This window comes from Dermacentor andersoni, chromosome 9, assembly GCF_023375885.2.
Source record: "Dermacentor andersoni chromosome 9, qqDerAnde1_hic_scaffold, whole genome shotgun sequence".
Lineage (NCBI taxonomy): Eukaryota > Metazoa > Arthropoda > Arachnida > Ixodida > Ixodidae > Dermacentor > Dermacentor andersoni.
The window spans coordinates 7,985,286-8,003,548 of NC_092822.1; the positions used below are offsets into that span (position 1 = coordinate 7,985,286).

The following is an 18,263-nucleotide window of genomic DNA, read 5'->3' on the forward strand; positions in this document are numbered from 1 at the left end:
ATGGGGTAAGTACTGTTATTACTTGAATACCCTACTAGGGCAGGCAAAAAAGAGGCATTTTCGACATCAGATAACGTGTTTCACACATTCACTGCCCCCTAAGCACTGCCCAGACAGGCGCTACCGGTGAAGGGGTTGCTTTTGGGGTCACCATATAGGGGTCAAGCGTGGGCACGCTGACTGGTGAAGTTCAAATTATCTGGCGAAGGCCAATCTTAGGAGCGATATAACGAAAACTTGGGCCCATTAAAGATGCACAGGCACCGGCCGGGACCTTTGGTCGGCATCAAATTAACTGGAGTTGAATTAATGAAGGGGAGATCTTGACTGCACAAAGCCTTAATCACATCAGGTTTATATGGCAGTACGCATCAGCTGGAACATCAGGCGTGAGTTTATGAGTGCAAACATGACCAATAACGTGGCATGGATAGACGAGTTTATGCGTGAAGAAGTGGCTCATGGGTCCATGTTCTCATGCAGGCCACCAATCAAGAGGTTCCGCTGGTCATTCGAAGCTGTGTGCGGGTGATCAACCTGTACGGTGAGCCGTGCTAACCGCATGTTTAGAAGCACAGATAGTTGTAGACAGCAGCTGAGTTTTCTGATGTGCCTTTTACAGGACTACACCATCAGGGTGTGTTCCGTGTGTCAGGCTCTCAAGTCGAGATCAACCACTTCAGAGATTGCTTCGAACGAGGTGCGGTACTTTTCCAGCTTTTACTTTGCCACTGCTGCCACTGGCTGCTCTGTGACAAAGGCATCTTTTGAAAGCTCATGCACTAAAGCAGAGCAGTATGTTGGGTAATTCGCTAAGTTGTGTTGCTTAATCAAGCAATGCTTGTAACGAAGTCTGTTTGCTGTCTTTATGACTGTTATAATGAAGGTTTACTTACTCCTTTGTGTTGTTGAATGTCCTTGCGCATTCTTTTATTTTGCGCATGGAAAGTGCAATGAGGCTTTGCCACTGTGGGGAACTTGTTGGTGGTGGTGCATATTCAGTGCCTGCTTGGTGGTGCAGGGGAAGACCCATTGGCGGACGTGTCAGATGCAAGCGACATCAACTCGGTGGCCGGTGTGCTCAAGCTGTACCTGCGCGAGCTCCGTGAACCACTGTTCCCCATCTTCTACTTTGACCAGCTCATGGAGATTAGTCGTGAGTCACGCTCCTTTGACAGTGACTGCTACATGTGCTTTCATGAGACCTCTCTTGCTGGCTGCACACTGCACAGTTGTAACTGGAAGAGCCCTTTTCAGCGTAACAACTGTGTTATGTTCCCAGAATTGATAAGCTATCCCATTAGTTCAAGAACAGGCATGCTGTTTTTTTTTCTTTTTTTTGCTTGGCAAAATCAGGGCAGTGTTGAATGTTAGTGTGTCTGCCTGATAACAAAAGTACAGTGTGGTTTGCAGAAGAACAGTGATTTATCATACAGAGTGCCCCAACTATCATGCACCAAAATTTAACAATGGGTAAATGCCAGGTAGCTGGAGTGAACCAAGGTAATGTTTGCCGTTGCTAGGAGATACCGTATTTACCCGCGTATAACCCGCCCCTGCGTATAACCCGCACCCCTAACTTTGAACTCGGCGGAAAAAAAAAAAAAAAAACTCGCGTATAACCCGCACGTTTACCTGAAAAAAAAAATGAGCGCTAGAAAGATGCAACTCACACTCAGTGATCATTTCGTTTTCAGAACATTTATTCAAACGACCGCCACCACGTCACTGGTTATCCGATTCTTAATCGTCGCCGCTCTCACTACTGCCATCCGAGGCTTCATCGCCACTCTCAAAGACGTAGTCGTCCTCGGAACCATCCAAACTATTACTGATCGCACATTTTTTAAAGCTTTTCCGCACCAAATCGGCCGGTATCGCTTTCCACGCATCCACGATCCACTGGCACAGCAATGGAATATCAGGCCTTCGCACGCGTCCCGTCGGTGTGAGGGCGTAAATGCCGTCGGCCATCCACTGGGCATACAGCCGCTTCACGTGTGCCTTGAACGGCTTGTTCAGGCACACATCGAGTGGCTGTAGCATGGACGTCATGCCGCCAGGTATTATGACGAGGTCGGTGCTGGTCTCGGCAAGGCGAGCCTTCACCGCATCAGTGCAGTGGCCTCTGAAGGAATCTAGTACGAGCATCGACCGGCGTGCCAGCAAGGCACCTGGTCTTTGCTCCCAGATTACTCGAAGCCAGTCACCGACTAGGCCACTGTTCATCCACGAATTTTCTTCCGCACGCACAACGATTCCTGGGGGCAGTGGAATGCTAGGTAGCGTCTTGCGTTTGAAAATGACATACGGGCGCAGTTTCGTGCCGTCAGCCAAAGCGCATAGCATGACTGTGCAGCGCAGCTTGGCATTTCCGCCGGTCAGCACGCTGACTGATTTGGAGCCCTTTTTTTCCATGGTCGTGTCCATCGGCATCTCAAAGTACACAGGTGTTTGATCAGCATTTCCCACCTGAGACAGCAAATAGCTGTGCTCCTTCCGAAGTGCGATCACATATCGTTGAAAGTTCAACAACTTTTCCTCGTAGGCTTCAGGAAGCCGCTGGCACATGGTTGTTCGCCGCCGCATAGAAAATCCATGTCTTCGCATGAAGCGCTGAAGCCATCCACGGCTTGCACGAAACTCACGTGGAATGTTCAATTCCCGGGCCAACTTCAGGGCTTCCATTTGCGCCATCTCAGTCGAAACAGCGTGGCCACGACTTCTCTGCTCCTCAATGAACTTCGCAAGCTGCGTCTCGAGGTGGGGGTACGCACGCGCCAGTCTTCGGACCCCGAAACGCTCGCCTGTCCCGGTTCGTTGCTTCGAGACTCTCTTTTTTCTTCCTCCAGTCGCGAATGCACGACTCGTCGACGTCATGCTGTCTTGCAGCAGCTCTGTTGCAGATTTCCTCGGCAGCGGCTATAATCTTTAGCTTCTCTTTCGCTGTGAAACACTGCCGTCGAGTCGCACTCATGATGCCAAAACAAAGCAGGCAAACAGTGCAAACTGGGGTAAGTACACTAAACAGCGCCTAACGCGAGGCTCAACAATGCTGGCCTTTCATTGGCCCTTCATCGGCTTGACAAGCGTCGATGACGATGGGGATGGCGGACTACACGGGGAGGCCGCCGCACATTGCGGTGAAGCCGACCCCCCCCCCCCCCTCCCAAGGAAAAAATTCGCAGATAACCCGCACCCCCACTTTTTAAACGCGTTTTTTCACATTTTGGTGCGGGTTATACGAGAATAAATACGGTACTCAGATTATTTTTTGCATTCTGCCTAATTAGATAAGTAGGCTTAATTAGTCAACTTCTCAATATTATTAATTCTCGATATTTCGATGAAAAGCATCAATGAAAAAATTGTAGAGCAACATGAAAAACTCCCGATACAGCTTTCTGTTGCTCAATACGTGCTACATAAAATTGCTTTTTTAGTGTGAAAGAAGCCCGCTAATACAGACAATGTATATCTGTATAATTTTCCTCGGTTTATTTACTCCTGCTACATCACTTATTTCGCTGCAGTGTGTACAAATAAATAACAAATAAAATGGGCCTCAAGCGGCCAGTCGCATGGCAACTTGAAATGTACAACCAGTAACTGGAGAATGATGTTTGGAAGACTTTTGCAAACAGCAATTTGATTTTAACTGCAAACTACTGTAAAATTCGAAGCAAGCGCTCCTACACATGAAAGTGCCCCCCCTGCACTTTCGAGGGATTTGATATACCAAGCAAGCGCTTCCTGCATTTCTTCACCCTGTTCACCGCTTAATACATTTTCACTGGACCGCTTGGCTACGGTTTTATGTCAACTTTTTACAAAATTGCGTATTAAATTACAAAAAATGGTGCAATTTAGTGAGAAAGAAATTGTTTAGCCACACTTCTGCCGAGGCCTGGTAGTTCACCACAGCCAGGTATCTGCTTAGTCAGTCACCATTTTGGTAAAATGCGCAAAGTGCTACATGTGAATTAAGCGCAAGACACCATGGTGCGATCTTGCGTGCAATCCGTCATGCAACGCGTCGGACTTGCTGCATACGACGATTCTGGACACATATATTTATTTATTTATTTATTTATTTATTTATACCTCGCAGGCCCGGAAGAGCACTGGGTGAGGGGGGGGGGGGGGGCATATCAATAGATATACAGTAAAGAAATAATAAGCCAGAGTAATGGTACAACAGACACATCATCATCATCAGCCTGGTTACGCTCACTGCAGGGCAAAGGCCCCTCCCATACTTCTCCAACTACCCCGGTCATGTACAACAGACACAGTACAAGACAAATACACAAAGAGAATACAAAGTTGTTAAAAGAAAGGTGTAAAAATTGCATGTTAACACGAAGATTAATATACAAAACAAATGCGAAAATAGCCGAAAGAGATAACCAATTACATGTGGAACAGTAGTACAAAATAAAACAACATTTAAAGGAACTGAAAGAGTAGTATAATAGAAAACAACATTTAGAACAGTGCTAAAACGGTAAGTGCAGGCAGAGGTCGGTTTTGAACTCTCCAGGGTCACAAAAAGGGATCAAGTTGTCAGGAAGATGATTCCAGAGCTTAATTGCTTTAGGTAATGCAGATGAACTGAATGATTAAGTATTTTTCATGTACAGTAAAACCTCATTATAATGAAGTTGAAGGGGGGGGGGGTCATACTTACCTGGTTATAACCATTAGTTCTTTATAGCCACTATCCATTTCTCTCCACAATTAGCAAGCAAGGGAGCATGTACTCACCACCAAATCTCACAGCAGCCCGCCACGCGAAAAAGAAAATGGCCGTCACATGGAAAAAAAAAAGCGAAAAAAAGACAGCAAGGAATTGCTACTTTATTCACGTAAACGGCTCGTCACTGATCAATCAACAGCACACCAGCTGGCAGCTCACTTCGCATAAAAGAAGTCCTTGATAAATTTTTGCCTCGCTTTCATCAGGCGAATGATGGCTTTTTCAGCTGTAGCCGCTATTTCGAGTCCGTCCTCGTCGTCATCGTGAGCGCCAAAGAAGCGGCGCAGCAGGTTTGCCGCATCATGTGCTTGTGCGGGCGTCGGTACGTTGGGTTCGCCAATATTAGGCTCCGGGCTGTTGGCACCTTCGTCACTGTCGTCATTAGGCACCCCCGTCACTGCGCGCACAATTTCCGCCTCCGTTAGCTCTTTCGTCTTCACCACATCAGCATCGGCACTGACGTACGTGCAGTCGCAGTTGGACACAACGTCGGCATCAAGGAGAGCGTCCCACGACGCTATGGCTTGGTCGCCCACAGCACCCTCATTGGCGGCAGCACCGAGATCTTCGCTGTAACTGCCGCTGCTGATGCCAAATGAGGCATGCCGGAAACAATTGGGGATCGTGCTTGCCGGTACAGCCATCCAAGCAGCCTGTAGCATCTCGATTGCCATGTACAAGTGGATCGTGGACTCGCACTTCATGCTCATATTGAGCAGAATCTGGTCGATCACACGCTTACGGTAGCCCAACTTAAAGTTCACGATAAACTCCTTGTCTGAGGGGTTTCACAACTGCAGTGCAGTTTGGTGGCAAGAAGCGTAGCTCTATGTTTTTGAGCACAGCGGCAGTGTGGTGGGCCACACAGTGGTCCAGTACGAGGCATATCTTCCGGTTCAGCTTGCCCAGCCGCTCGTTCCACTCCCGCAGCCATTGTGCGAAAATTTATCTTGTCATCCAAGCCTTACGGTTGGACACATAACTCACTTGGAGCTTTCGTTTGCCTTTGAAGCATCATGGGGATGCACTTTTGCCAACCACGAGGGCCGCACCTTTTCCGACCCATCCATGCTGGCACGAAGCAACATGGTTACGTGGACCTTGCTCTGCTTACCGCCCTGGCAGCGTTCACCTTTGAGGGCCAAGGATTTTTGTGGCAGCACCTGGTAGAACAGGGCTGTCTCATCCGCATTGAACAAATCCTTGGCACTGTATTTTTCTAGCAGCTGTCCAACGTTTGTCTCACTGCAGCTTCGCGGTCGACAGACTGCGCTTCCCCGCTGACGCTGTCGTGACGCTCCTTGAAATGATGCAGCCAGCCGACACTCGCCACAAAATCGTCGTGCCCCATGATGCACGCAAAGTCCCTCACTTTGCACTGCAACAGTGCCCCACTCACAGGAGCGTCGCTTGCTCTTGCGTCCAAGAACCACTTGAAGATCACCTTCTCTACAGCTTCGATAGCGGGGGTCGCAGCTTCTCTCTGTCGCCTTTTACGTCACGTGCGACAGCTTCTTTGCTGCTCAAAATCGTCGACAGCGGGCTCAACGCTATGCCGAAATCTTCGGCCACTTTTTTCTTCTTCACGCTGAACTCAGCAGCTTTCAGCATAGCCATCTTCTGCTCGATTGATATCGTTTTGCACTTCTGTTTGCTGTCGTCCATCTCCTTTTTTGCGGCGGGAACTCGCACAAACAAACCAATAAATACACTGATATCGTTGATGCGCACTGAGACAATGACAAGCAACAACAAAACCGCAGTCGGCGCCGCCCCACACATGCAACGGAAGAGCGGGTGGGTCCACCAGTTCCACAGGAAAGGGGAGGCCGGGAGACGTGCACGGGAGATGCGAACATCGCCCGCTATAAGACCTGGTGGGTACCCGCTAAGACCCGCTATAAGACATTGACCTGGTGGGTACCAAAATGGTCAGTAAATGCTCATGGAAAAAAAGATTCCCGATGATTACGTTACTTCCTAATGAAAAATTTGAGCGTAGCTCTTCAGCTGTTTCAGCTTTTCTATATACTGAAGCAAATCATTCGAGCAAGACATGTATGTACAGTTACAACCTCATATTCTTCACTTCTTCAAGAAACACTCCACTCCCAGTTTTTGATTGTCATGAAGGTAGCTTTGTGGAGAAATAGATGCATATATGCTGGATTTGCTGCACCAATGCCTGGTTCGGCGTAGCGCACCTCCGGATTCTGGCGGCGCTGACACCACTGACGCTGCTAGCAAGTCAACTGAAGGTGACTTTGCGTTTCGGCTTGGGAAGCGCGCACCGTGATCCGCTGGTACGATGTTTTAGCAAAGTCCATATTAAATCTAGATACTGCTTAACTTGAGAGTACATGAGGTGCTCCGTGATGCTAGGTAGTGAAATGGGTCGGTAGGTGAGCGGTGAATTTTTGTTGCTCGATTTAAACACAGGAACGACCTTCCCCTTTTCCAGTCTTCTGGGATAACTGTGGTGAGTGATTGAGAAAACAACAAACACAGGAACTTAGAAAAAATATCCTTGGTATTCGTGATAAATTTTGGGTTAATTTCGTTCATTCCATGTGATGATGAAATGTTTTAATTTATCAGTTATAAACAAAATGCCATGTTCACGAAAAATTATGGCTGGCATCGCCGACTCAGCAGCAGAAGGCAACGAAGGAAGTGGTTCTTTAGGTTAATTTGTGAATACTGATGAAAATGCCGTGTTGAAAATGTCTAAGCGATCAAGGCAGAAAGCTGGGCTAGTTGGTGTGTCATCATTATTCAAAAGACTAGCGCAAAATAGCAGGGACAAAGACGTCCTGTCGTCTTCTCTGTCTTTGTCCCTGCTATTTTGCGCTAGTCTTTTGAATAATGAAAATGTCTACACACATATCATTGCAGACAGTGTCACTATTATCTTTGTAAAGGTGATGTCGCGCAATTGTTGCAGATTTATCAATTGCCAGAATTTTCTTGGGTTATTGGTTGTCATTTTTGGTAAGTCTTGGTGCAGCAGTTTCCATAGGGAGGGTCAGAAAATTGTAAATACACTGAAATGTGGTCGTTATAACTGATAGATTGATACATCTGGGATCGTTATAAGTGGGTTTGACTGTATTTTTAACATTAGTATTCGATTTTTAATCTAGGCACTTGAAAATTTTCGAATATTCGGTTTGTTATGAGTACAGTAGAAGCTCATTCATACCTTGTGGAATAAAACGTGAGAAAGCACTTACTAACTGGGAAAACATAACATCCAAAGTCACTAAAAAATGTGACACTCAACTGTAGTTGACATCCATGAAAAGCGAAGCGTCACACCAATCACGCAGAGCTGGTGGGGCCTGAGCGTCCTGAGACGCAAGTGGTCATTTTTGCAGCTTCAACAAGCTGACATTAGTGCTCCTTGAATTCGGCCGAGGTTAGCAGCGGGCCTCTTCAGTTTTTTACTTCTCTCTACCCGTGGGCTGTCGTAGCCAGCCAGAGTGCCTTCATTTTTCTCGGGGTGCTCCGTCCGCCATGCATTTGTTTTACTTGGGCTGGATGGTCATGGCTACCCGCGAGCTGCCAGAACCAGCCAGGACAATTTTGGCCTGGCTGCTCTCTGGAAGTTCTCTGGCTAGCAGACGACAAAAAGAGGTGATAACTCGCCGCCATCTTTGTAGGGACTTCACGAATCGTAACGCGGGCACTTGAGGACTTTACCTCGCTCAGCCAACTGGCTACCGTAACCTTCGGATTTCATTACTTCTAGTGTTATCTTCTAAGGTTCTAATGCACCGTTCCGCCTGGTGAGGTGGTGCGATACGAGCAGTGGCGAACCATACGAAGCTTCTTTTTTTTTGTGTGTGTGTGTTTGTGTGTGCGTGTGTGATGTGAAGGCTTCTTCCCGGTTGGGAACAGTGTGCCTTGCTCTCATGCATGCATGCTACATCTGCATTGTGTCCCGCACAAGCTATAAATGCTGAAATCCACACATTGCGGTGCCTTTTCAGTTCATCTTCTTTGGTGGTATTCCTTTTCACACCTCTCGCATATGTGCGTTGATATCTCCCTTTTCTGTAGTTAGTGAAGGCGGCGAAGGTAGCCATTGTTTGCTCCGTCTCTTCATCGTATATTTGGGTGGCAGCTCGAAACTGGTATGTCCTAACTAGGCCGTTGATGCCAAAAGAATGCACTGGTTGAGTAATGGCCACACGTACATTATCTTATTGTTCTCATTATCGACCAATACAGTTTCTCGTGTGAAACTTCTCGTTAGTCACAGGCGGCGTGCATTTTCATGCGCCAGTCGCAGCCGCAGCTCCTTCAGCACAGGGGCAAAAGAAAAGCACCACCAGCCAAAACAAACTTTCTGAAAACGAAGCCCAAGCAGGTCGGCACGAAATTTTATGTGTATGAGACATACCCAAGGCACGCCCAATATGTAACCTGCTTCTTCGTGTCTTGTCGAATGATGACAAAATGCCGGCTCACCAATGTTGCCAGTGGGTGACATTGATTTAGCAGGCATCCTGAAGCGATTGCTTTTGGGGTGCGCACAATTTCGCGTCTTCACATTGGACACGTTGGAGGCTGTTTGTTGCTCTGTGCAAAGTTAAAGTGGCCCAGTGCGCATGCTGTGCCAAGTCTCGCGAAATCTTGCGAAAGTAATCATGTCCTCAAATGCAACTACGTATCTCAAGGTGGCACCGCATAAATGGGCCGACTATGCCAAGCACGTGCCGACCCAGTTGGCCGCTGCCATGTTGGTAGCTTGTTTACGTTTATCCCTTGGCCAGCTGTCCTGGCGCTCGATTTTACAAACTTTGGGCAGCTTCGGGTTTTCTTGGGATCCCAACCCACCTGACTTCCTATCAGGACCGGAACTGGCTGGCTGCCGTCTGGCTGCCAGCGGGCTGCTAGAATTCCAAAAATCGAAGAGGCCCAGTGCTTCTTCCAGCGCAGAATTGTGGCCAAGTTTCGACATGCCCCACTTTATGTGAATCAATGTGGCATCTTGTGCCCCACTGCATTAAGCTCGGGGGGTCGACCTACCCGATACACATGCTGTCGTTTTACTGTTGTGTAGTGTTTTAAGAATCTGATGTCAAACTGAAACAAAAGCTGGTGCATGACGCTGGAATAAATGTAATGCTCACTTCGCGCCAACTGCAACAGGGAACAGTGGCGCGTTTGAGTTATTGCCTATTAAAAGCATGTTGTACACTTCCAACTTTCCAGTGGCACTGCACCACACATGCTGTGAAACAAATAGTAGGTGAAGATGCTTATCGCAATAGGGTTGGCAGTGATAGCTGTGAATATGGCATGTGGGTGACCCAGGAGCATAGGCGGGGAGTTTTCATTTTCGCGGTGGGGGGGGGGGGGGGGAGCTGGGGCCTGACCAGCTTTTCGAACCATATATATATATATATATATCTTGCACTTGAAGAAACTTTGTATGACCTCGAAGAATTGAGCGCTGAAGTGACGGCATTATATGAGACTCATAGACCATTGTAAGATATTTTATATTATTATAAGGCATTATAAGACCTCATAGTAGGAGACAGTTCGATTTCACAGCCCAAGTCCTCTCAGTGGTGTAACCTTCCTAAGTGTAATTGTCGTATACTTCGCTATCACTAATACTGCTTCGCCTTTCCAGCGAAACTGCAGCCACTCTTATTTTTTTTTTTTTTTCTTCTTCTGCGAGTCCAAGTATAAGCGCTGCTGCGCATGACTGCTGTTCATTCTGATTTCGAGCGAATCCAGCTTGGCCTCATTTTGGTTACTGAGTGAATTATACAGTATTCCCCAACTGTCATGCACCAAGACTTAAAAAAAAGAGCAGTTGCGTTACTCAAAGCAAACCTAGTGCATAGTGTTTCCATTACAGTGGAGTAGCCGCCAGTAATTCTTTCGTTCCTGAGATTTAAAGGGACACTAAAGCCGAATACTAAGTTGACGTCGACTGTTCCAGTACAATTCCAGAAACCTCGCAACGCTTGTTTTGCGCTAAGACTTAGTTTACGAGAAAATTGCATCTGAGGGTTCTGAATGCCATTTTAGAAATTCAAATCTCCCGCTACCCAACCGGGAGTGGTGACGTTGCATATGCCATGTAAAACCCAGCCAGAGAGACGGCGCTATCGAGCCAAGACAAAGTTGTCGATTTGCCGCTGCAGCTGCTTTTTGGTCAAGAGGCATAGATCTTTCAGGCATCCGGCGACATAACATGGAAGTTGAATTCTTTGCTACTGGCAGATTGTGCGAGTTTCGCGAGCCAGCAAAACCAGCGCGGCACTACACGATAACGAAAGTAGTAAAACGCGAAAGCGTGGGCAGCGCAGAGTCGAGCAAAAATGAAACCTTTCGACCACCCGCATCGTTAAGGGTAATTTCAATCAGTTCCTTTTTTTTTTCTAAAAATATGAAATGAGTTGTACAAGTAGCATTTTATTTCGTCTTATAATGCACAGGGTGTCTACCAACCGGGAAAACAGGGAAAACCTGGAATTCTCAGGGATTTTGAGTAGTCTGGAAAAACTCAGGGAATTTGTGCCTCTATCAGGGGAAATTAGTTGTAATTTTATTGAAAGGGTCGAAAGTCGCGGTAATGCTGGCTCGAGTAACAGACAGGAATCGTAATGAATCATCTTTGACGCCCTGTCGTTGGCTGTAGGAGCTGCTAGTGTACAGTCAACGACCGACTTTCCGGATTCCCGATAATTAGGACGGCTTTGCGGCACCACCACGTACGCCATAGAGTCAATGCATAAGAACGTCTGAAATTTCGGCAAGAACTCTTCGCCATCCGATTTTCGGGACGTTTTGCCGGGACCGTATGTCCAAAACGGCATTAATCAAAGCCACCATCACTGCCATTTTGATTACCTCACCGCCTTGAACCGGCGCTCTCGCACGCAGAGCCACTGGCAGCCGTAGCCACCACTGCGGCAACGCTAGGCCTAGCTGCTTCGACATTCGCTATGAAGTTTCTTGCCATTGGGTGCCGTGTTCTTTATTGAAAGAATTCGCCTCTGTCAGCAATGGCACGGACTCCGCCTTTGTAGTCCTCGCAATTGGCTTATAAGCTTGGAAAGCACATAGCGTTGCATAATGCCGGTTCCCGAAAGTCAGCTTCCTCTCTGTATAGAACTGTTACTTGAAGCATACGAAAAAGTACTGCAGTGAAGCATAACAAACGTAGGCAGGGGCTATGCCACGGGACACAATATGTATTCCTTAATATACACGCATGCACCCGGTAATTCCTATCACAGTCCGAGCACTGATATGCCTAATATGTGTACCGACAGGCCTTCAGAGCAATTTTGAATGTGCTTGTGGTGGTTTGCATTTTTTTTCCAACTGGCCGATTTTTCTGACGTTTTCGCGGCCCCTAAGGAGTTCGCAAAATCGGTCGTGGACTGTGCAACTGACCAAGAAGATGCTTCAAATGGTCTGTGGGGCGAACGAGTGGCAGAAGGAGGACAAGAACAGAAAGGACATACGCACTGAGGATTGAACTGGAAAGGAAGCGTGCTGCCGCCGTTTTGAAGGAGCTTGAGCTCAAAAAACAGTGTTGGCTCATGCCGAGATGCAGGTGTCTCTCATCCAAACCAAAATAAACTCTTTAAAGCAGTGAAACACTAAGGCGTCGTGCGCGGGCTGAGAGTATGTCAGGACAGTTAAGGTTGACTTACGAGCTGTTGAGAGATAATCTCAGTTGTGACAAAGTTCGGGCCTCATACCACTGAGCTTGCTATCAGTTGATAGAAATAGCTCATATTCGAAAATACTTGCTTCTGTATGCATCTCCTTTTTATTCGTATTTGAGAATGTCCGATTCGATATGCATACTAGAGAGTGACAGCATCGGGCGATATGGTTTCAGCCCATCTTGACATAAAACATAGTTCTACATCACTCAGGGAATTTAGCAAAGGCACTCAGGGAAAACCTGGAAAACTCAGGGAATTTGGAAATGTCAACTTAGCAGACACCCTGAATACAATACAAGGGTGTTTTTTGTAACAAATGGTTGAGTACTAGTGACAGAACTTAACTGAGGAGTGCTTTTGTCATCTGGCAAGTGCTTGAATGTTCTGGGGGAGACTCTAACTATGTCCTGCATTTACCTCAATTTCTATATAATATTGACACCTTAGAGATTCTATAGCACTAATCTGTCACTTTAGCTTGACTTAATACTTGCCTTTAGTGTCCCTTTAATTCGGTAATTGCAATTAATTATCTAACTCGAGAAGTACTGTCCTAATTTTCAAAGTGTCAGTGAGGCATTTGTAGGCACCCAGAATGACATCTACTGCGGTGTTTTCAGCAATGTACTAATTGCATACAATTTTTTCCGAATGGCAAACAAATATCACAATGTATGAAAAATACCACGTTAGTGCGCTCCCAACCGCATCATAAAGCAGCGCCCTACATAAGCTGATTGAAAGCAACTGCATTGCCTGTCGCAAGCCCGAAGAGACTATCAAGAGCAGGTTTCACAGCTATTCCTTCTAGTCATTTCTATGTCACACCTGTCATCCGGCTCTCAAGGCCGAGTGATCACATTGACAACAAAAGCTTCTTGATAACATGGCCAAAGCACCGCTCTGACGACGCACGAAATGCTAAAAGCCATGTAATAGGCATAGAATGTTTCAAAATCCTGGCTTTGCTCGCACTGCATCGAAAGAGTGCGCGTGAACCTATATTTTGCGCCAGAAGCTTGCTTCGGACCAAAGCCAAATAAAAATGACCGTCTTATTTTTCATGAAAGTGTATATGTGCTGCAAAAACAGATTCGTGTAAAAAAATAAAAGCGAAATAAACAGACCATGAAGCGACCAACGTGTAAGGAAAAGGCAAAACCAGCGCGTTCAAGAAAGTAAGTATGCCACTTCTAAATGAGCTGAATTGGCAATCAAGATTTCTGCAAAAAAAAAAAAAAAACGTAAGATTTCAATGTGCCCTTATTATCTATGAATTTGTAAGCTCCGTTGAACACCAGCTGCTGCCTAGAGGGCATGTTCGAATAGGTCTCCTTTTGCAGATACGTAGTACTGAGTCCGCTTTATCACATCTACAGTGTCTTTCTTGATGACCGACACTGGAATTCTATGGCAGACACACGTTATCCTTGCTTTGAACTAATCTGCCGTCCATCTCGATCCTGTATGCACGATCTTTCGTATAACCCAAAAGAAAGAAATTGAGTAGAGAGAGGTCAGGTGACCTAGCTGGCCAATTTTCAGGCCCGTGCCTTCCAATCTATTGCACATGAAAAGTCACATCCAGCTAGTTCCGCGCTCCACTGCTGCTGTGTGCTGGCACCCCATCTTGATGATACCACAGAAGTGCAGGATGTGAGAGCAGTACTTCACTGTGAAAGTCATCCACCACTCCTTCAAGTATTTCGTCCACGTAACCCTATCCAGTCAGTGTGTGGTCGAACAAGAAGGGACCGATTATAGCACTGGCGTAATTTCCTCACCACACATTGAATGACCACTGGTACTGGTGCCGATTGCGCTTTACCCAGCGTGGATTGGAGTCACTCTAATAGTGTGCATTATATAAATTTACCTGGCCGTTTCTGCAAAAATTGGCTTCATCTGTGCACATGATGCTGCTCAGAAACTCCGGTGACTCATCGGCTTTTCTGAAGACCCAATTCGAGAAACCTAGACGATTCTGCAGCTCCCTATCTTCCAAGTTGGTGCTGGTTAAGGTGGTATGGGTGAAAGGCCGTCGCTTAGAATCCTTCAAACTGTTGACTTGGAAATTGGTACTTGGGCGGCCACGTCCCCGCACGCCAGTATGAGGGTTTGAAGCCATATATGCTAGAATATTCATGCGTAGACTAGGACTCAAAAGATTGAGTCCTCCGCCGCTGTTTTTTCACGCTGCCAGTTTGTCTCAGGTTCTCATAATTTCTGATGATGGTCGATGTGTTTGGTGTACCGCCGCGCTTCCATGACTGATACGTATGTTTACGGCCTTCCTCTTGTTGCCATTTGCAGATCCCAAGGCAAGGATCATGTTTACCTTCTGCTCATTAGAGAAAGACATGGCGACTGGGACGAAAAAAAAAAAAAAACTCACTTTTAAACCTTTGCATTTACGTGGTCAATTGGCTTTTGTGGTGATAACTTTTTTGGCAAAAAAAAAAAAGGCATCCATGCATTTTCTTCATGCACTAAGACAACAGCTATCAGAGCTTGTTTCCACTAACACCAAACGCGATGTGTTACATCGGCTGGGGCGCGGCAGATAAGGCACTAGCTCGATCACGATATGTTTTTCTTTATTTCCTTAATTTCCTTCTATATAACTCAGAGGAAGCTTGTTCGAGGGCGCTGCTTTATGATCCAGGTGGGAGCGCAGTCACGTATTCTCCATATTTCGCAGGGTTTATTTATCAATCGGGAAAAAATTAGCAATTAGTACCTATCTGAATATACCGCAGTTAGATGTCCCTTAGCTTTGCCTTCAAATGCCTCATTGACACTTTGATAACCAGGATAGTACGTCTCGAGTTAGATAAAGAATTATAAATACCCAATTAAATCTCAGTAACGAAGAAACTACTGGCAGCTACTCCACTGTACTGTAAACAATATGCGCTAGGTTTTCTTCGTGTAATACATTGCTTTTTTTTTTCATTTTGGTATGTGATAGTTAATTCGGACACTGTATATATTTATGACCTTTGCATGCAAGTGACGATGTTTCCATCCCTAACAAATGTTGTAAATTATTAGAAATTTTCTATCTTTCATAAGTCGTTAGCATTGCTTACTGGAAAGAGAAGCGATACTGAGACACACAACATTCACATGCATTTCACATGCCATTGATGAGACTCTGCCGAAGGGGTCACTGAAGTCTATAAGTTTTTTTCTTTCATGTTCAAAAAAGCATGCAAAGCAATTTGAAGCGTGGTGAACATACAGCAACATAGTCATTCTCTAGGCATAGGCTATCCATAGTTTTAGAAATAATTTTCAATTGGCTACCTCCATCTCTTTCAAACATAAAATAAACATTGTCCTGTATGTATATTTAAATATATTGTGTATGTGCATGATGTTTACAATGGAAATTTAAAACACTGTTGAAGTGAGAAAATATGGATGAGGCAGCCGCCGCTAGTGCTTCTAATGCGCATGTCCTTCAATTGTCAGGATTTGCAGAAATAAGGCGAAAGTATGAATTAAAAGCCGTGCATGTCCGTGCCAACAATGATGCCCCAGTAAAATTTCAAGTGAAAAAGTCGAGGAAAGTCGCAAGAAACCTCAAACCATGTGGATGACAAAGCTCTGGTAATGTCACTTTAGGTGTGTGTGTACCTGGGGCGGGGGCTTCGGCATCGCCTAGGAAGCTCAGCCCCCCCCCCCCCCCCTCCCTGTAGTCTGCGCCTATGCCCAGGAGGACATTTGTTGACACCGTAATAGGAAATTAAATGTGTGCTGGCATTTTCATCTGAGATGAGTGGGTGAGTATTGTGGGGAAGCTGCCACCGTGGTCAGCTATGGTTCTCAATTGCATGAGCCTCGTGCTTTTACTTGTTTACATGGCATCTAGTGGTGGGGAAACGTAGTGTATGATCTCTATGTGGTCACGCACTGAACGTTAGCGCTAAAAGGTAGTATTTTTCTGGACTGTATGAACCGGTAGAAGAGTAGCGTATTTGTATTGAGCCATTTTTTGTGTTCTTGATTGCAAAGGCTGGCACTGGGAAATTGCATGTAACTGGATTGTGTCAGCGAGGTTCCACTGTATTGGAAACAAATCTAATATTTTGCTGACTGTGCAGAAGCAAACACGGTTCTTAGCATTTGTTTTTATCCAATGTTAGAATATTTGTCTCATTATAGGCTGAATTTTGTGAAAATATGCTGCCGGCAAAATTCCGCTTGTAAAGCACGCTCAGCCACTGGACCTCTAACCTCTGCGTTAAAGCCAGCTTCTCAGCAAGGGGCATAAGTTTGTGGACAGCGCGGGTGCACCTAGTGCCCAACGAAGCAGGATGGCAGCGGCTGGGCAAAATAATCCTGCTGCAGTAAGAACGCTCTTTCCGGCAGGATATGTAGGTTCAGTGGGCTGATTCGCAGCAGCAATGCCCGCCCATGCGGCCTCCCAAAGCGAATGTGCCAGCTCTTCCCACCACATGCCCATGTCGCGTCTTTGCACAGCGTTTCGCATGCCTCTTATAACATTTTAGGATAGAGTGATGGCCGCTCTACTACCGCAAAATGCGCCCGAGCGAAACCTGGGACTTGTAGTACAGATTTTGCAGGTGGTAGGTATTCCACAATGGGCATTGTGATGATGATCGCGGTCTCCTAAAAGGCGTCATTCTAAATGAGTGTGGATGCATTACACATTTTCTTCTATTTATAATCAAAATCTTTTTTTTTTTCGTGCAGTCAAGTTGCCCTCTCCCTTCTTCCTGTAGTGTAGTGTAGGTAGTATATCGCATTATATTGCCTTACCTCCCTTACCACCCTTACCTCCTCACTCCCGCCACTCCCCAAACCAATTCACCGCAGCCCTTTAAGGGCAAAAAATGTGAATAAAGACGTGTAAACAACAACATTATATTGGTGGTCGCACTATATTCTTGCGAATGCAGTACCTAAACAACAGTGAGTCAATCCGATGTCTCACACTGAAGGAAAACAGCAGAAGGGGCTTGTTGCACAAGCTGTGCTGCAGAAATCCTCCTTGCATGTGGAGCGAAACATAGGAAATAGAAAAGACAATGTTCATAAAGTTCTTTTTTAAGCAACGGTCATCCAAACAGTACAGCCTCACCTTGTTTTGGTTGGGTATGAGCATAGCTTTTGCCTTCCTCATTTGTTACTTATGCAGCACCATTCCCAATCCTGAGCTTATTGCTTGACAGCAAATGCGATGAGTAATAGCTCATACAGGGTAAAATGTCTTTGAGTTTATAGGCATTTGATATTTTATGAGGCACAACTTGGCGAGAAAAGACTACTAATGGGAATTAAAAAAATTTACAAGTTAGTCATCCAAATACAGTTACACCTCGATACAATGAACTTCAATATAACAAAGTATTTAACTTTTCATAACCTCTTTTCCATAGAACACCATGTATTTAGGACCTCAATTTAACGAAGTGTGTTTGTATGTGATTTCAATATAACTAAATTTTGGATCTGCTGCAAAGGAATGCCGAGGCAGTAAATGGAAACTTCCGTGGACGCAGATGGTCAAATGGTTGAATTACAAGTGGCTGCTTGTCAATGGACCTCTCCAATCGCGTGCTGTGGGACAAGAGCGACTGCCGAAGTGGAGCCGCATCATGTTCCGTATAAAGTCCAAGTGCGATAAAATCCTAGCGCGCCCTGTGTACTTACTGCTTTAGAGACAAGTGAAAGTGTACTTGCGTGAGACAAGAAAGATGGTGGCTTCTCGAGAGCCGCTTTCCCACGCAAGCAAAGGGAAAGAGATGGGTCAAGCTTGCAGTAATGCG

General features: G+C 45.9%; 1 protein-coding gene across 1 annotated transcript in view; it reads left to right on the top strand.

Moving 5' to 3' along the window:
- The window catches only part of LOC126526946 (SLIT-ROBO Rho GTPase-activating protein 1-like), a 61,332-nt gene that overhangs the window by 26,336 nt on the left and 16,733 nt on the right, over window positions 1–18,263 (top strand). The window contains 3 exon segments of the mRNA XM_055068479.2: window positions 484–544; window positions 623–700; window positions 1,022–1,156. Of these exon segments, the coding sequence (XP_054924454.1) occupies window positions 484–544; window positions 623–700; window positions 1,022–1,156 (274 nt within the window).